General features: G+C 34.2%; 1 protein-coding gene across 3 annotated transcripts in view; it reads right to left on the bottom strand.

Moving 5' to 3' along the window:
* Positions 1-17,127, bottom strand: part of CADM2 (cell adhesion molecule 2) — a 1,295,522-nt gene that overhangs the window by 119,087 nt on the left and 1,159,308 nt on the right. For all 3 annotated transcript variants that reach the window (XM_005674789.3, XM_005674791.3, XM_018054195.1), the window contains one exon: positions 1,714-1,892. In XM_005674789.3, the coding sequence (XP_005674846.1) occupies positions 1,714-1,892 (179 nt within the window). The remainder of the gene's footprint in view (positions 1-1,713; positions 1,893-17,127) is intronic.

Below are 17,127 nucleotides of genomic sequence, written 5' to 3'. Positions count from 1 at the left end.
CTTCTGTCACTTCCCTTCTAACTGTCTATATTTTATGGCATATTGTTTTCGACAATGTGTCACATTTCGACAATGTGACATACTATGCGACATGCCCCAAGTTTCCCAAAAATTGTTAAGTGAATCAAGCACTTCAAGTTGAGGGTGAATCAGACTTCACTTCCATGACTGTAGTATCTAAACCTCCAGGTCAGCATGAACTGTAAGTGACTCCTGGATCCTGCTCTAAGGATCTAACTTCTTGCCACACTCAGGGTTGTTACGTTCTCTCTGGCAGTGAGCCTGGCAGGGTTTGTCTACAGGGGGTTACCACATTTAATTCCAATTTATCAGTCTAACTTGATCAGGCTGAACTTTCCCCAAAACTGAAATTTGCACAATTCATGAGATACCATAAATTACTCTCTCAGCTCCACTGTTTTCAAGATGTTTATATGTGGAAAGTCTATTCAGCACAAGCTGTTGTTTACCTTCAAGAGCAAATTGTTGCTAAGAACTGAGAAATGGTAGACACTAAAGCAATTTGAAAATAAGAAAGTTTTGTAAATTGATTTAATATATTATTGAGGCCTGTATCATAACAACATAAGTATCTTTGGAAAAACAAACAGGGTTATTTTTCCCCTAAAATTAAATCATTTTACAAAGAATTGGAACTTATCCCCCAAATTCCTCTTTTTGGAATGTTATAGAATTAATCCATGTTTCTTACAGTTATTTTATACTTATATTCATGAGTAACATTTCAAATAACTGTACTCTGTAACTTCTAAGATCCACTAGAATTATTTCAGCTTTGTATAGATTTTACACAATACTCATTCAAATACTGTAATATTATGTAGAACATATTAGTCTTAGAAAATGTTTTCTTGGTGAAATATATGAGAAAAATCTTACTTTCTATAATGCTTTTTTTTCTATTTGAGATTCACATTATACCCTGTAAATAAACTCTGAGAAGTCTTGAAATTAAAAAAAAAAAAGACTAACTTCATTTATTGTGATATTTACCAATTTCATAAAAGTTCATCTTCATAACAATATGTTAAAGCTACTTCATGAACAATTTGTCCTGACTTTTGGAGTTTACAGAAAATAGAAATTCTCTCTAATCTTGGGAATTGGCATGTCTTTTTGCCATTTTGCTATATTTACTCAAAATATGAGACTAATGAGAGGAGAAAAAAATGTTTGTGGGTGTTTTAATTATTATGCATAAGAAATTAGTGCAGTTGTCATTAGTACTGTATAGCTCTGTCTTTGCTGCATCTCGATGACATACTATCATTCTTTGTAAAACTACTAATAGTGATTATAAAATATACTCTTATGATAATTCTACCAAAATTAACTTAAGGAAAGTTTTCATGATTCTGATTTATTATTAAAAGCATTTATTTGTAAAGCATAAAGAAAACCATTAATATGACTTACTAGTCACCATCAAATAATACACAGTATATTTGCAATTAAAAAATCATTTACAAAACAGCTTTTTATTTCCTAATATATGCTTTCATTTTATGTTATTATTTAATTTGAAACATATTAATTGTGACTTTTGGAGATATTTACACTTATGAGAAGTTCTTCTGAAAGAAAATGAAAACCTGTTTACATTTGTTTATTATCCTAAAGATTTAGATAAATTTTAGCAGTTTTTCAGGTCATTCATTCTTACATGTATAATAATGTCAAAAAGGTACTCACCATGTACAATGAGAACGTACTCTGCACTGCTTTGGCCAATAGTATTTGTAGCTTCACATCGGTATGTACCATTATCCGTTTTGTTGAGGAAAAGAATGTTTAGCTCCCTACCACTCACAACCATTCGGTCAGGATCTGGTAATTCTCCACCATCCTTTGTCCACAAAACAGGTTCTGGCCTATTGGATTTAAACATACATATAGATTTTTTTAAAAAAAGAAAGAAATACATACACGAAATGTTACATATTGTGTGACTCAAATAAATCAAACAGTTTATATTTAACACCCATTTGGTGGATAGCCATGGGCTTGCTAATTTCTGTTCTGTGCTATACTTAGTCAATCAGTCGTGTTGACTCTTTGTGACCCCATGGACACACCAGGCTCCTCTGTACATGGGGATTTTCCAGGTAAGAACACTGGAATGGGTTGCCATGCTCTTCTCCGGGGGATCTTCGCAATCCAGGGATAGAACCCAGGTGTCCCACATTGCAGGCAGATTCTTTACCATCTGAGCCACCAGGGAAGCCCTGCTAACTTCTATAAGATGCCAAAAGAACCATAATACACTCACTCAGAAGATTTGGAGATATAACAATTATAATTTAATTCTTTTCTCCTTAACGAAGGAGACATGTATTAAGGAACTAATTAGTAGAGTCATTAGAGTAGTCACCAATAGACAACAGGTCCTGGGACCAGATTCTGTGGCTAAATGGCTCATACCTACTGGCTTCTGGAAGACTGTCTTTGGGCTATTGGAGCAGCCTTCCACAGAAATACCTGGAATTATACCTTTGCATTTGGGGCCGCCATAATGGCACAGCTTTGCCTGAAACCACCTGAAACTTCTCCCTCTTACATTTCTAGGGGTGTTTTCTCATCTAGATGTTTTCTCATCTCCCTAGAGGCTTTTTTTCCTGAAAGTTCTCTTTTTATTTCCCTTAGTTTTATTGAGATATAATTGACATATAACATTAAACTAGTTTAAAGTGCACAGAATACTGATTTGATATATATATGAATGTTGAAACGTGATTGCCACAATCAATTTACTTAATACCCATCACCTCACATAGTTATATTTTTTTCTTTTGATGAGAACTTTTAAGATCTACTCTCTTAATACCTTTTATGATCAAATATTATTAATTATGGTCAGCATACTATACATTATATCCTCAGAACTTATCTTATAATTGGAATTTTGTACCTTTAAACCATCTTCACCCATTTCCCCTACCCCTACCCATGCCTCCAGCCACTTTTATTCAACATTGTACTGGGATTCCTAGCCATAGCACTTAAGCAGGAAAACAATCAAGTTGAAAATGAAGAAGTAAAATGAAGAAGTAAAACTGTCTTCATTTGAAGATGACATGAGAACATATATTAGAGAAGGAAACATAACCCACTCCAGGATTCTTGCCTGGAGAATCTCATGCACAGAGGACTCTGGTGGGCTATAATGGGGTCACAAAGACTTAGACATGACTTAGCAAGTAAACACAGGAAACTCTAATAATTCCACTGAAAGAACTGCTGAAACTAATAAATGAATTTAAAGTTACAAATATAAAATTAATATACAAAAATCAATTAAATTTATAAACACTATCAATGAAACATTGGAAACAGAAATTAAGAAAACAACCTATTTTACAACTGCATCAAAAAGAATAAAATACTTACAAAGAAAACCTGACCAAGAAAGTGAAAGATCTGTGCACTGAAAACTATAAGATATTAATGAAAGAAACTGAAGAGGACAAATAAATAGAAAAATAATCTGTGTTCATAGATTGAAAGAATTAATATTAAAAGTCCACAGTACCCTAAGCAATCTGCAAATTTAATGTAATCTTTATCAAAGTTCTAATGGCAACTTTTCATATAAAAATGACAATCCTAAAATATGTACAGAAAAACAAAAAGCCTCAAATAGGCAAGTAATCTTGAGAAAGGGGAAAAAAGCTAGAGGTTTCACACTTCCTGATTTCAAATGATATTTCAAAGAGATAGTAATTAAAATAGTATGATATTGGCAAAAATACAGACCCATAGATCAATGGAATAGAAAATTCAAAAATAAACTCACACATATATGGTCATTCAATTGTTTACAAAGGAAGCAGGAATATACTACGCAAAAAGGGCAGTCTCTTCAGTAAATGGGGCTGGAAAAACTGAATAGCCACATGCAAAAAGTAAAACTGGGCCTCTGTTTTACATCATAAAAGTCAACTCAAAATGTGTTAAACACTTGAATGTAAAACTGGAAACCTAAAACAGGAAAGAAGCTCCTTGACATTGATCTTGGTGATGATTTTTCTTGGATTTAACACCAAAAGCAAGGGCAACAAAAATTAAAAAATGAACATATAGGAACACTTTAAATTAAAAATCTCCAGCATAGCAAAAGAAACCACTTAAAAAATGAAAAGCAAACTATGGAAAGAGGGAAGTTATTTGCAACTATTATGTGTAGGTAAATAGGATAAAGAGTAAATATTCAAAATAAATAAATAACTTACACAAGTCAATAACAAAAAATGACCTGATTAAAAATAGAGAATCGGGAGATATTTTTCCAAAGAAAGCATACAAATGGACAACAGGTACATGGAGAAATGTGAATCATCATTAATAACCAGGGAAATGCAAATCAAAGCCTGACGGAGATAACACTTACATCTACTAGAATGGCTATCTTCATAAAATAAATAATAACTGTTGAGGAGGCTATGGGAAAAGGAAACCCTCCTAAATCATTAGTGGGAATATAAATTGGTGCAGCCACTATAACAGTTAGTAAGGGGGTTCCTCAGGGGCTTCCCTGGTGGTTCATTGGTAAAGAATCTGCCTGCCAATGCAGGAGATGTGGGTTCAGTCCCTGGTCAGAAAGATCTTCTGGGGAAGGAAGTGGCAAACCACTCCAGTATTCTTGCCTGGGAAATCCCGGGTGCAGAGGAGCCTGGTGGGCTATAGTTTATGGGATTGCAAAAGAAGATGGACAACACTTAGTGACTAAGCAACAAAACAGGAGATTCATCAAAAAATTAAAGATAGAACTACCATATGACCCACTGATTCTATTTGTTGGTATATATCCAAAGGAAAAGAAATCACTATTTTAAAGAGGTATCTGTACTTATATTCATTTTAGCACTACTCACAATAGCTAAGTCATAGACCCAACCGAACTATCCACTGACAAGTGAGTGAATAAAGAAATTACAGGGGACAGGGAGGCCCCTAAGTGCAAAATAAAAGATACTTGAGTAGTTACAAAAAGAAAGAAAATAAATTACAAGGAATGGAATATCATTCAGTCATTCATAAAGAAATAAATTCCGACCCTTGTAACAATATGGATGAAACTTAGGGGGATTATACTAAGTGAAAAAGTCAGAGAGAGAAAGACAGCTGCTATATTACTTCATTTATGCGTGGAATCTAGAAAACCTGAGCTCATAAAAATGGACAGTTCTCCTTTAATCAAATACTTGCAAAGAATTCTCAAAACCTGCTTTTGGGAAGAAAGGTTAAATGAATCATGAATCTCTGTCTTCAAAGATTTCATTCTTACATAATTACTAATCATAGAAATAATTATTAGTATCTATCACTATGTTTGATAATGGTAGTTATCCTAATTACTTTACGTAGTTTCTATAATCCTCATAAGAACAAAGTTTTTTAAAAAATGTAATGCAGATACTAATATAGAACATTAGAGATGCACTCAAACCCTGGTCTGACTGCACAATCAATGCTTTGTCCACTATCCCTTGTATTCTAACATGATGAATATTTTCCTAGTTCTTCTATGTTAAAATTTTCAACTTTAAACATGATTTTATCTTACCATTGGAAGTTATTTTCAAAAAAGCTTTAATTATTTATTTTGGTGAAAAACTGAACTTCTGTTTTGTTGTTGCGAATATATTTATTAATAGAACATAGGTCTTGATAGTGGTGCCTATGACCCTGGCAGCTTTTCTAAGATGAAGAATATTTTTTCATTCTGCAAACTTTCACAAAAAATACAAAAGTTGTAAAACAATTAATAATAAATATTGTAAATTGTATCAAAATAAGCAGATCAGCAATATGATGAAAAATCACTTACTCTTTTAGTAAAAACTTCTCCAAAAATGTTAGAATAATACACTAATTTATGTCATCATCCAGTTATATAGACAACTTATTCTGATAGCATCTTTAATAAAAGTCAAACCTTAATACATCTCAACTTTCTTCATATATCCCACATTTTATTGTTGCTGTTTTAATTTACTAATTCTTATTTTAAAACTGACAAATGGGATAATCTTGAACCATTCTCATCCTTAACATTCTTTGAAGAAGTAAGCTGGCACAATAAAATTATGACTTACTGCATATAACAAATAATTAAAACTGTGTCCTTTCTACAAAGCCACATAAGACCAACATTAAAATAACGGTTACATTAAGGATAATTTGAATTTTAGAAAATTAATCTTTAAAATACTGCTCAACAGAACTATTTTATATTAAGAGGCAATGTTTTCTTAATGTATAAGTTAGGATTTTTAAACACACTGATAATTGTACACACATACCTATGCATTTCCATAAACAAATTATACTCCCCAAATCCAAACTGTCATAATTTTTGTCTGTTAATGTTTGTAAGCTTGAAGTCACATCTAAAACATATCGGTCTATAAATATGTAATTAAATTTAGATATATATTTTAAATTTGTGTATAAAATAAAGATCTAGAAAAATTATTCATTGTTGCTATTTAAAATTTTTCTTCTAAAAAAGATAATTCTCCCTTTTAGGAAATAATGAACAAACACCTGGACAAATAGTTCCAGGAGATTCTAGCAGTATAAGTCACTGCTGACACCGAACATTACAGGATTCTCTATCATACACTGTATCATAAATCTTCAAGGTGGCAAAAGAAAGTTAACACCATAAAATGAAATTTTAACAAAATGGAGGTTAGAGTTTATGCATCAATTAAAAATAGCCTACACATATTTGAATTAGTACTTAAAATGGTCAAGCTACTTAATATCACCATAAAAATATTACGTGATTTAGCAAGTCTTGATACAATTTGTGTTTCATCTTAATAAAAAGGACCCCTAGGCTTTCTCTAATTGGAACCTAGAAATGATTGAGTTTCTTGCTGCAAAGGAATAAAAATCTTCCCTGCTGTTCAGGCAACCAAAGGAGATCATTTAAAAAGTGGTTCTAGTCTATAGTTACTCTGGGATAAGGCTGAGAAAGAATAGGAGCCAGACACCAGGAGTCACAGGACGGTGACAGAGCATCAGGCATCAGATAACACTGTGTAACTCCACACGTATAACCCCACAGCAAGAATATTAACATCCTCAATCTGGAGAGTTGCCCCTTTCAAAGCAATTAACTTTCAATTAAAAGTTGAAATTTTTCATATGAGATAAAATTAGAACTATGTTCTGTCTACCAAATCTATAAGGCTGAAAAGATGTTTGTTTTTCTTCTACCCCTAAAGATAGCTGTGTAGCAGTTTCTTCCTAGGGCAAGAAGAAAAACAGCAAGAAAATTAATTTTTTTTTAAAAAGGAACCAAATATGATTGTATATTTACTATATTGTATTCTAAAGTCTTATTAACTTGCTTTTACCTCAACAGACTTAAAAAAATCTTTTATTAATTCACTATTTTGTTTTCTAGATATTTAGGATTGCCAGGAGAAATATCAATTACCTCAGATATGCAGATGACACCACCCTTATGGCAGAAAGTGAAGAAGAACTAAAAAGCCTCTTGATAAAAGTGAAAGAGGAGAGTGAAAAAGTTGGCTTAAAGCTCAACATTCAGAAAACTAAGAGCATAGCATCAGGTCCTAACACTTCATGGCAAATACATGGGGAAACAATGGAAACAATGTCAGACTTTATTTTTATGGGCTCCAAAATCACTGCAGATGGTGATTGAAGCCATGAAATTAAGACACTCCTTGGAAGGAAAGTTATGACCAACCTATATAGCATATTGAAAAGCAGAGACATTACTTTGCCAACAAAGGTCAGTCTAGTCAAGGCTATGGTTTTTCTTGTGGTCATGAATGGATGTGAGAGTTGGACTGTGAAGAAAACTGAGCGCTGAAGAACTGATGCTTTTGAACTGCAGTGTTGGAGAAAACTCTTGAGAGTCCCTTGGAGTGCAAGGAGATCCAACCAGTCCATCCTAAAGGAGACCAGTCCTGGGTGTTCATTGGAAAGACTGATGCAGAGGCTGAAGCTGCAATACTTTGGCCACCTGATGTGAAGAGTTGACTCATTGGAAAAGACCCTGATGCTGGGAGGGATTGGGGGCAGGAGGAGAAGGGGACGACAGAGGATGAGATGGCTGGATGGCATCACCGATTCAATGCACATGAGTTTGGGTGAACTCCGGGAGTTGATGATGAACAGGGAGGCCTGGCATGCTGCAATTCATGGGGTCGCAAAGAGTCGGACATGACTGAGGGACTGAACTGAACTGAACTGAATAGGAGAATCTCATATCTTTAACAATTCCTTATTTATAAATTAGTGTTGGAAGGAATTGCTACAACTTTCTCAGACTATTGGTTTATTTAAAATTTGACCTTGATATAAACATGATTACTAATATCCACCCAAACTCTTGAGGTAGTCATTCAGATATTTATTCTGTAAAGTTATGCCACAGTAACAATCCCTCTAACTCTCCCAACAGTACATGAACTCATTCACTCCCCAGGTATTGATGAGAATACCTATTGCTGAGACTATTGATGAGTTTTGCCTTCAAAGCTCTCATTTTTCCCTTTAATGCTCAAGAAGAATAAAGAATAAGCAGTTCAGTTATAGAAATATCCGTCCCATAATACAGATCTTCTAAGGAAAGAATTTTAATATCCTTACAAATTTGGATGGAGGGTGGAGTCTTCCTTGGTAACTCAGTGGTAGAGTCTGCAGGCCAGTGCAGGAGACATGGGTTCAGTTTCTGATCCAGGAAGATTCCATATGCCATGGAGCAGAGCAGCTAAGCACCCTGCACCACGGCTATTAAGCTTGTTCTCTAGAGCCCAGGAGCCACAACTACTGAGTCCATGTGCCCCGACTTCTGAAGTCTGTGCACCCTAAACCCCATGTCCTGCAACAGGAGGAGTCCCACACATTGCAACTAAAAGGTGATTCTCTGCACTCACCACAACTAGAGAAAGCCCATGCAGTAATGAAGACCCAGTAAAATAAAAAACAAAAATTTAAAAAGTGGATAGTAGTAAAATATCTCCTGATTTTGGAATGAATATATGCTCTGATGTCTTCTTTTTCCCGAATGGCTACATCCCCCTTGAATTCTGCAGTGACTTTTCCTCCAAAAGCATAGTGCATGTTGGGTTCTAATTTTAAAATTAATCCTATAAAAATTAACTTACTTTTTCTAGGTGAAAGCAAAAACAAACAAACAAACAAAAGTCACTGTAATGGCATTCAAATGTCTTGTTCTGGTTCAAAGAAAAGGAAAGAAGTTGCATACTATAATTACATATATCTTGTACTTCCTTTAATATAAGACAAAACATGAATGCATAGTTAATAACTTGGGACCTTATGCACTTTTATGGCACGTGAAGATGACTGATGCTTTTATTTCAGTTTAGAAATTCCACAGGTAGCAGTAAATGTGATTGAAGCTTCCATAATCTGGGTTTTATTTTTAACCCTCTAATTCTTATCATATTTTTACCCTAATGAAAAAGAAGGTAGTGAGAGTTATATAAACATCTTGATTCTTTTTTTTTCTGTTTTAAATAAACTTTTTAGTCAAGAAATTATACCACAGAGTCTGTTATCAAAACCATAGCATCATGCTATCAAGTTTTTAGAGAACTGGAAGGAGAGAAATTAAATGCAAATTAATCAACAAGTGGGTTCGAAATTGGGTTCAAGTTTAGAATTTTAATTTTATTGGGTTCCTATAGGGAGTATTCTAAGAAAAATCTAGCCCAGATAATCTGTGTTGGGTACATGGAGATTACATACATAAACCACAGTCAAACTATGTCAACCAAGTGAAGAGAAAAACAAAAAGAAAATATGAAAACAGAAGCTGGGGTTGCTTCCTCCTTTTTTAAAATTTAAAATATAAAAACAAAGGAAGTTCAAGGAGTAGCCTTTCTTGAAGCTGTGAAACTAATTCAAGCTATAATTTTATAATGAGTCTTAGTTTTAGGCAAAGGACATGGTATATAAACTAAGAGACTGAAAAGGATTACTTTGGAGTTATTCATTATGTTGATCATTTCAAAGTTAAAGATACATAAAGAGTTATTTTGTTACTGAGGATCAAACAAGATATTTCTGACATAGTTTGTAAGTAACTTTTTATATTTATTCAAAGGCATATTCTTAATTATTGTAAAATATAGATCTAGGCCTTCGGAGAATACATCAAGCTGTGATTTTTCCTCAGATTTGATTGTTGTGCAACTTAATCATAATGGAATTAGTTTTCTCTTTTTTCCTGATATTGATTTTATACTTTTCATGGGAGCAATTCTTAAAACATCAAACAACTTTTACTATTAGCCAACTTAACTTTGAATGTTTTACTTGTCACAATTGAGGTTTATTTAAAAACATGATCGATTAAACACTTACGTGTCTGTCTTTATAGATATGGTTTTGCTTAAGGCAAAACAAAACTTCAGACATGCTTATAGTAATCTTCAATGAGTCTTGAAGGGTTTAATTACCAGAAAATATCCTATTCTTACACTTACATACTAACACACATACGAAATCAATGAATATTTTTGTTGTTGTTAATTTAAATTTTCCTACATATTTTTGACTAGTTGCTTCATAAGTTTGCACAATTATTATCTAATAAGGATCCATAAACAAATCAGTGCAAGTTTTAAACCAGGAATTATGAGGGATATAAGGAAAATAAAATAATATCTGTTCTCTATGATTTATATTTTAGTAGTTTATATAAGATATATATACTCAAGCATACTATTTGGCAGGTTATAGTAAGTGGCATAAATGAGTTATAAAACACAATAAAGATTCATCATATCTGTATTAACAGCACTGTACTGCAACAGGCTTTATGAAAGATATAGCTCTTGATTCATGTCTTAAATTATAGCAGGATTTTAAGTGTTAAAAATGGAAGATGCCAACTCAAGAGCAGTCAGAATCCTAGTTATATTTGCCTTCCAGGGGCCATATTGTTGAAGAGATGAATTTAAGTATCATGAATTCCAGGAAAGAGTATAGAGTTAATAGGTGATATTGTTATAGGCTAAGATAACAAATTAAGAAAGGGCAAAATTAAAAGTGCTTGATGTAATGACTGAGTTGGAAGTAATAAAATCAAAAGCCAAGATGTAAGTTGATATTAAGGAATAGGATCAAATATGCTAAGAAGCTTAGTCCAAGACAAAGTTAATATGATATAAAGCTAAACATGAAAAAGTATTATTTTAGTATTAGACCAGAAGACTGATGGTGCCACTAACATGAGAGAGAAAATGAAATATGGTAGAGAAAATTCTGATCATAAAGAGGAGGGTGAAAAAAAGCAAAGAAACAGAAAAGTTTGGAATAGAAATGTGCAGGTTAAAAACACAATACATTTAGAATGGTACGTTAGTTAGCCTGGCACTCAACCCTGGCTTTGGGTATCATGTGAAAAATCCAGATATTAATTAAAAATAAAAATACTTTGTTAAGGCTTTTAGGAAGTAAATATTTCTGATAGGAGATATCTATGTTATTAAATAATGTATCTGATAAAATTATTAATTTCTTTAAAAATACCAGTGTGAAATATCAGAAAAAGAAAAATTCAATACAGAGCCAGTATACAGAGTTCTGAAGATAGAAAACAAAGTTTTACATAATTTTGGAATAATAATGAAAGAAAACACACAATAATGGGATAAAATAGGAGAGCCCTTGGGAAAATAAACATAACTTTTTGGAACCAGAAAATATATGGTGTAAATGAAAAGACATTTGAGAAATCAGTGAACTAAAATGGACTGGAAAGGGTGAATTTAATTCAGATGACCATTATATCTACTACTGTGGGTAAGAATCCCTTAGAAGAAATGGAGCAGCCCTCAAAGTCAACAGAAGAGTCCAAAATGCAGTACTTGGGTGCAATCTCATAAATGACAGAATGAGCTCTGTTCATTTCCAAGGCAAACCATGCAATATAAGAGAAATCCAAATCTATGCCCCAACCACTAATGCTGAAGAAGCTGAAGTTGAATAGTTTTATGAAGACTTACAAGACTTTCTAGAACTAACACCCAAAAAAGATGTCCTTTTCATTATAGGAGACTGGAAAGCAAAAGTAGGAAGTCAAGAGATGCCTGGAGTAACAGGCAAGTTTGACCTAGGAGTACAAAATGAATCAGGGCAAAGGCTAACATAATTTTGCCAAGAGAACACACTGGTCATAGCAAACACCCTCTTCCAACAGCACAAGAGATGACTTTACACATGGACATCACCAGAGGGTCAGTACTGAATTCTGATTGATTATATTCTTTGCAGCTGAAGATGGAGAAGCTCTATACAGTCAGAAAAAATAAGACCGGGAGCTGACTGTGGCTCAGATCACGAATGCTTTATTGCAAAATCAGACTTAAATTGAAGAAAGTAAGGAAAAACACTAGACCAAACAGGTATGACCTAAATCAAATCCCTTACAGTTATACAGTGGAAGTGAGAAATAGATTCAAGGGATTAGATTTGATAGACAGAGTGCCTGAAGAACTACAGAAAGAGGTTCTTGACATACAGGAGGTGGTGATCAAAAGCATCCTCAAGAAAAAGAAATGCAAAAAGGCAAAATGGTTGTCTGAGGAGGCCTTACAAATAGCTGACAAGAGAAGAGAAGCTAACAGCAAATAAGAAAAGGAAGGATATATCCATCTGAATGCAGAGTCCCAAAGAATATCAAGAGAGATAAGAAAGCCTTTCTCAATGATCAATGCAAAGAAATAGAGGAAAACAATAGAATAAAAAAGACTAGAGATCTTGTCAAGAAAATTAGACATACCAAGGAAGCATTTCATACAAAGATGGGCACAATAAAGGACAGAAACAGAATGGATCTAACAGAAGCCGAAAATATTAAGAAAAGGTGGCAAGAATACACAGAAGAACTATGCAAAAAAGATGTTAATGACCCAGATAACCACAATGGTGTGATCACTCCCCTAGAGCCAGATATCCAGGAGTCTGATGTTAAGTGGGCTTTAGGGAGCATCACTAAAAACAAATTTAGTGGAGGTGATGGAATTTCAGCTGAGCTATTTCAAGACCTAAAAGATAATGCCATTAAAGTGCTGCACTCTATATGTCAGCAAATTTGAAAAACTCAGCAGTGGTCACAGGACTGGAAAAGATCAATTTTCATTCCAATCCCAAAGAAAGGCAATGCCAAAGATTGCTCAAACTACTCCACAATTGCACTCGTTTCACATGCCAGCAAAGTAATAGTCAAAATTCTCCAAGCCAAGATTCAATAGCATGTGAACCATGAACTTCCAGATATTCAAGCTGGATTTAGAAAAGGGTGAGGAACCAGAGATCAAATTGCCCACATCCAGTCAATCGTCAAAAAAGCAAGAGAGTTCCAGAAACATCTATTTCTGCTTTATTGACTATGACAAAGTCTTTGACTGCGTAGATCACAACAAACTGTGGGAAATTCCTAAGGAGATGGGAATGCCAGACCACCTGATCTGCCTCCTGAGAAAGCTACATGCAGGTCAAGAAGCAACAGTTAGAACCAGACATGAAACAATGGATTGGTTTCAAATGGGGAAAGGAGTATGTCGAGGTTGTATATAGTCACCCGACTTATTTAACTTATATGCAGAGTATATCATGTGAAATGCTGGGCTGGATCTAGCACAACCTGGAATCAAGATTGCCAGGAGAAATAGCAATAACCTTAGTTACGGAGATGACACCACCCTTATGTCAGAAAGCAAAGAGGAACTGAAGAGCTTCCTGATGAAAGTGAAAGAGGAAAGTGAAAAAGCTGACTTAAAACTCAACATTCAAAAAACTAAGATCATAGCATCCAGTTCCATCATTTCATGACAAATAGATGGGAAAACAATGAAAACAGTGACAGACTTTATTTTGGGGGGGCTCCAAAATAGCTGCAGATGGTAATTGTAGCCATGAAATTAAAAGATGCCTGCTCCTTAGAAAAAAAGCTATGACCAACCTAGACAGCATATTAAAAAGCATAGACTTTACTTTGCTGACAAAGGTCCATCTAGTCAAAGCTATGGTTTTTCCAGTAGTCATTTATGGATGTGAGAGTTGGACCATAAAGAAAGCTGAGTGCCAAAGAATTGATGCTTTTAAACTGTGGTGTTGGAGAAGACTCTTGAGAGTCCCTTGGACTGCAAGGAGATCTAACCAGTCAATCCTCAAGGAAATTGGTCCTGAACATTCATTGGAAAGCCTGATGCTGAAGCTGAAGCTCCAATACTTTGGCCACATGATGCAAAGAATCGGCTCATTGGAAAAACCCTGATTCTGGGAAAGATTGAAGGCAGGGGAAGGCGATAACAGAGAATGAGATGGTTGGGTGCTATCACCGACTTCATGGACATGAGTTTGAACAAGTTCTGGGAGTTGGTGGTGGACAGGGCAGTCTGGTGTTCTGCAGTCCATGGGGACTCAAAGAGTCAGACACAACTGAGCAACTAAATAACTGAATGAAAAGAGAGGAGAAACTCTCTTTATGGAGTCTAATCTGTATCATAAGAACAATTCTAGTCCTAAATAGGAAAAAAAATAACAATGCAAGACAGCCCAACTAATCAAATAAATGACAAACTAGCAAAACAAACCAGATTGGAAACAAACACTTAGAGCAGAAAGGAAAAGTCTATGATTTCATTTGTTATTTTGTTGTTTAGTTGTAAGTCCTGGCTGACTCTTTGTGAACACATGGACTGCATCCTGCCAGGGGCTCCATGTCCATGGAATTTTCCACCCATGAATACTAGGGTGGGTTGCTGTTTCCTTTTCTAGGGTATCTTCCTGGCCCAAGGATTGAACCTGGGTCTCTTATGTCTCCTGCTTTGGCAAAAGGATTCTCTATCACTAGCATCATATGAGAAAAGCTAAATTCAGTGCTAGAAGAAAGTTAAGAAATGCATATCTATCCAGCAATAAGGGAATGAGAAATTGGAAATTTGAGCATAGGGCAGGACTGGAGTTTTTTATAGAGAGATTGGAGCCAAGCAAGCGTCCAAGCTGAGGAAAGAACACAAGAGAGCAGATTTACCAGATGCATTAGAATACTTTTATTTAGGAAATGAGAAAAGAGAATGATGTGCAGTATGTCTGAGAGAAGTCAAAAGAAACTAATATCATAGGAATGAAAAAGAATTTCTTTAAATATTCATTGACCTACATACTTACATTTAAATCACATCCAATATCTTGACCTCTCAGTTCCCCAAACTTCTCATTTCCAATAATCTTTTGTTAGCACTACTCAGCCATAACCCCGCACTAAACTTTGTCATTATCATTTCTTCACTTTCTTGTTTATTTCAGTTTTTTTCAATCTCAACCTCCCATTTTTCAGCTCACTATTCAGCTCATCATCAAAGCCTCCAATCCTAAATAGTGAGCCCACCGTTTACCTTTATTTTCTGATCCCTTGCTAATTTTACCTGTTTTTCATTAGTATTACTATGCTATTAATACTTTTTTTCCTTTCCCATCCGTGGTAGTTAACTGGTTAATTATCAGCCCTAATGAACCCAACTTTTCTATCTTCCCTGTCAGAACATCTAAACTAATTGAAAAAGAAAAAAGAATGAAAAGGTGAATGGCTTGTTTTAAAAATACTGTTCTTGAAATTATCATGGAAGAATGCACACGAAGAGCAATGAAAGGCGATTTTAAAGCAAACTAAATTTCATTACTGGCTCTTTGAGAATTTCATGACTAAAAAAATAGTTTTGTTTTTCAGATAGGTGGAAATATGCCTCAAGAATTATCATAAATGATTAAAATATGATTATATCTACACATTTCTGTCTTTTCTAACTCTTTAACATAATATTTTAAATATTTATTTTTTCAAAATCTATATTTTGATACAGCTGGTATCATCAACTGTTAAGTTGGCTCTGTCCTAACATTTCAAATATTTAGGCCTGGATTAGTACAGTAAGCGAAGAGGGGAAAAAATGAAAAAAAAAAAAAAAAGACTTGAAATTACACAGTTAAAGAAAATTATTTAACTGCTTCTCCTTAAAATATGTAAATTTCCATTGTACTTCTAGCTTGTTGAAGTTATTTGCATCTCATTTAATAAATATGTCCTTGTGTATTTGTGTGTGTGTGTGAGAGAGAGAGAGAGGGAGAAAGAGTAAAAGGGTTCTGTAGCTTTCTTCTTCATTGGTCTCTACTCTTGATTTTAGACATCTCTGGGTGTGTTCTTCAATCTCTTGCTATATCCTTACTATAACCCTAAATTCTTGCTCAGAATAAACACGATATTTCCCATACTTGAAAAATTCTTTTCTATGAAAAGCAATTTTTTCCCTTCTATGGCAGTTTGAGAATCCCAGTGATTCCTGTTGAAAGGATCAACAATGAAGTCCCCTCTCAAATACCATCATCGGTACTTCTGCCTGATAGGGTCAAAGGTGTTTAATGCAGTGACGAATGAAGTTGGTTTGAAGCAGAAAATCCAGCCTGCTTGTTTCATTAAATTGCAAGTTGAAAGTCTGGTTCTGAATGTATCTACTCATGTAAATTCTGGAAATCAATGATTGTACTAGTATAGTGTCAAGTAGGAGGAGTATCATTACATTAAAGATTCAATGTAAATGGGACAATATCATCAATGTTAACTTCACCATTAGACTTAAAATCTCAAGAGAAAATATAAAATGGATTTCTTCCATCCTGATTAATCTGAGCACATGCTACTTAATTCTGATTTTTTAAGGTACTTCTTGCCTACAAGTTTAGAGGCTTGCTGTAGAAATAGAAAATAACCTATATGCAAAAGGTAAGTGCTCTTTAGACAACTTAAAAATAATGGCATTTTTTTAGAGTGCCTGTGAAATCCTGGACCACTTTTTACTGATAAGGTAGTGTTCACTGATAATTATTGTAACACTTTTGAGAAACAGAGAATTCACAGTATAAACTGTATAATTCCAGACAATTTGTGGCACAACAAATAAAAGATTATCCCCAGAAAAGATAAGATTGCTATGATCCTGAAGAAGTGACAGATTTTAGCACTGAAGGAAAAATATTCAAATTTGTGACAAATGCTTAAGCTAATCTCTCAAGGACTTTGTGCTAAAG

This window comes from Capra hircus, chromosome 1 (genome assembly GCF_001704415.2).
Source record: "Capra hircus breed San Clemente chromosome 1, ASM170441v1, whole genome shotgun sequence".
Lineage (NCBI taxonomy): Eukaryota > Metazoa > Chordata > Mammalia > Artiodactyla > Bovidae > Capra > Capra hircus.
This window is presented reverse-complemented; position numbering and strand designations above follow the sequence as displayed.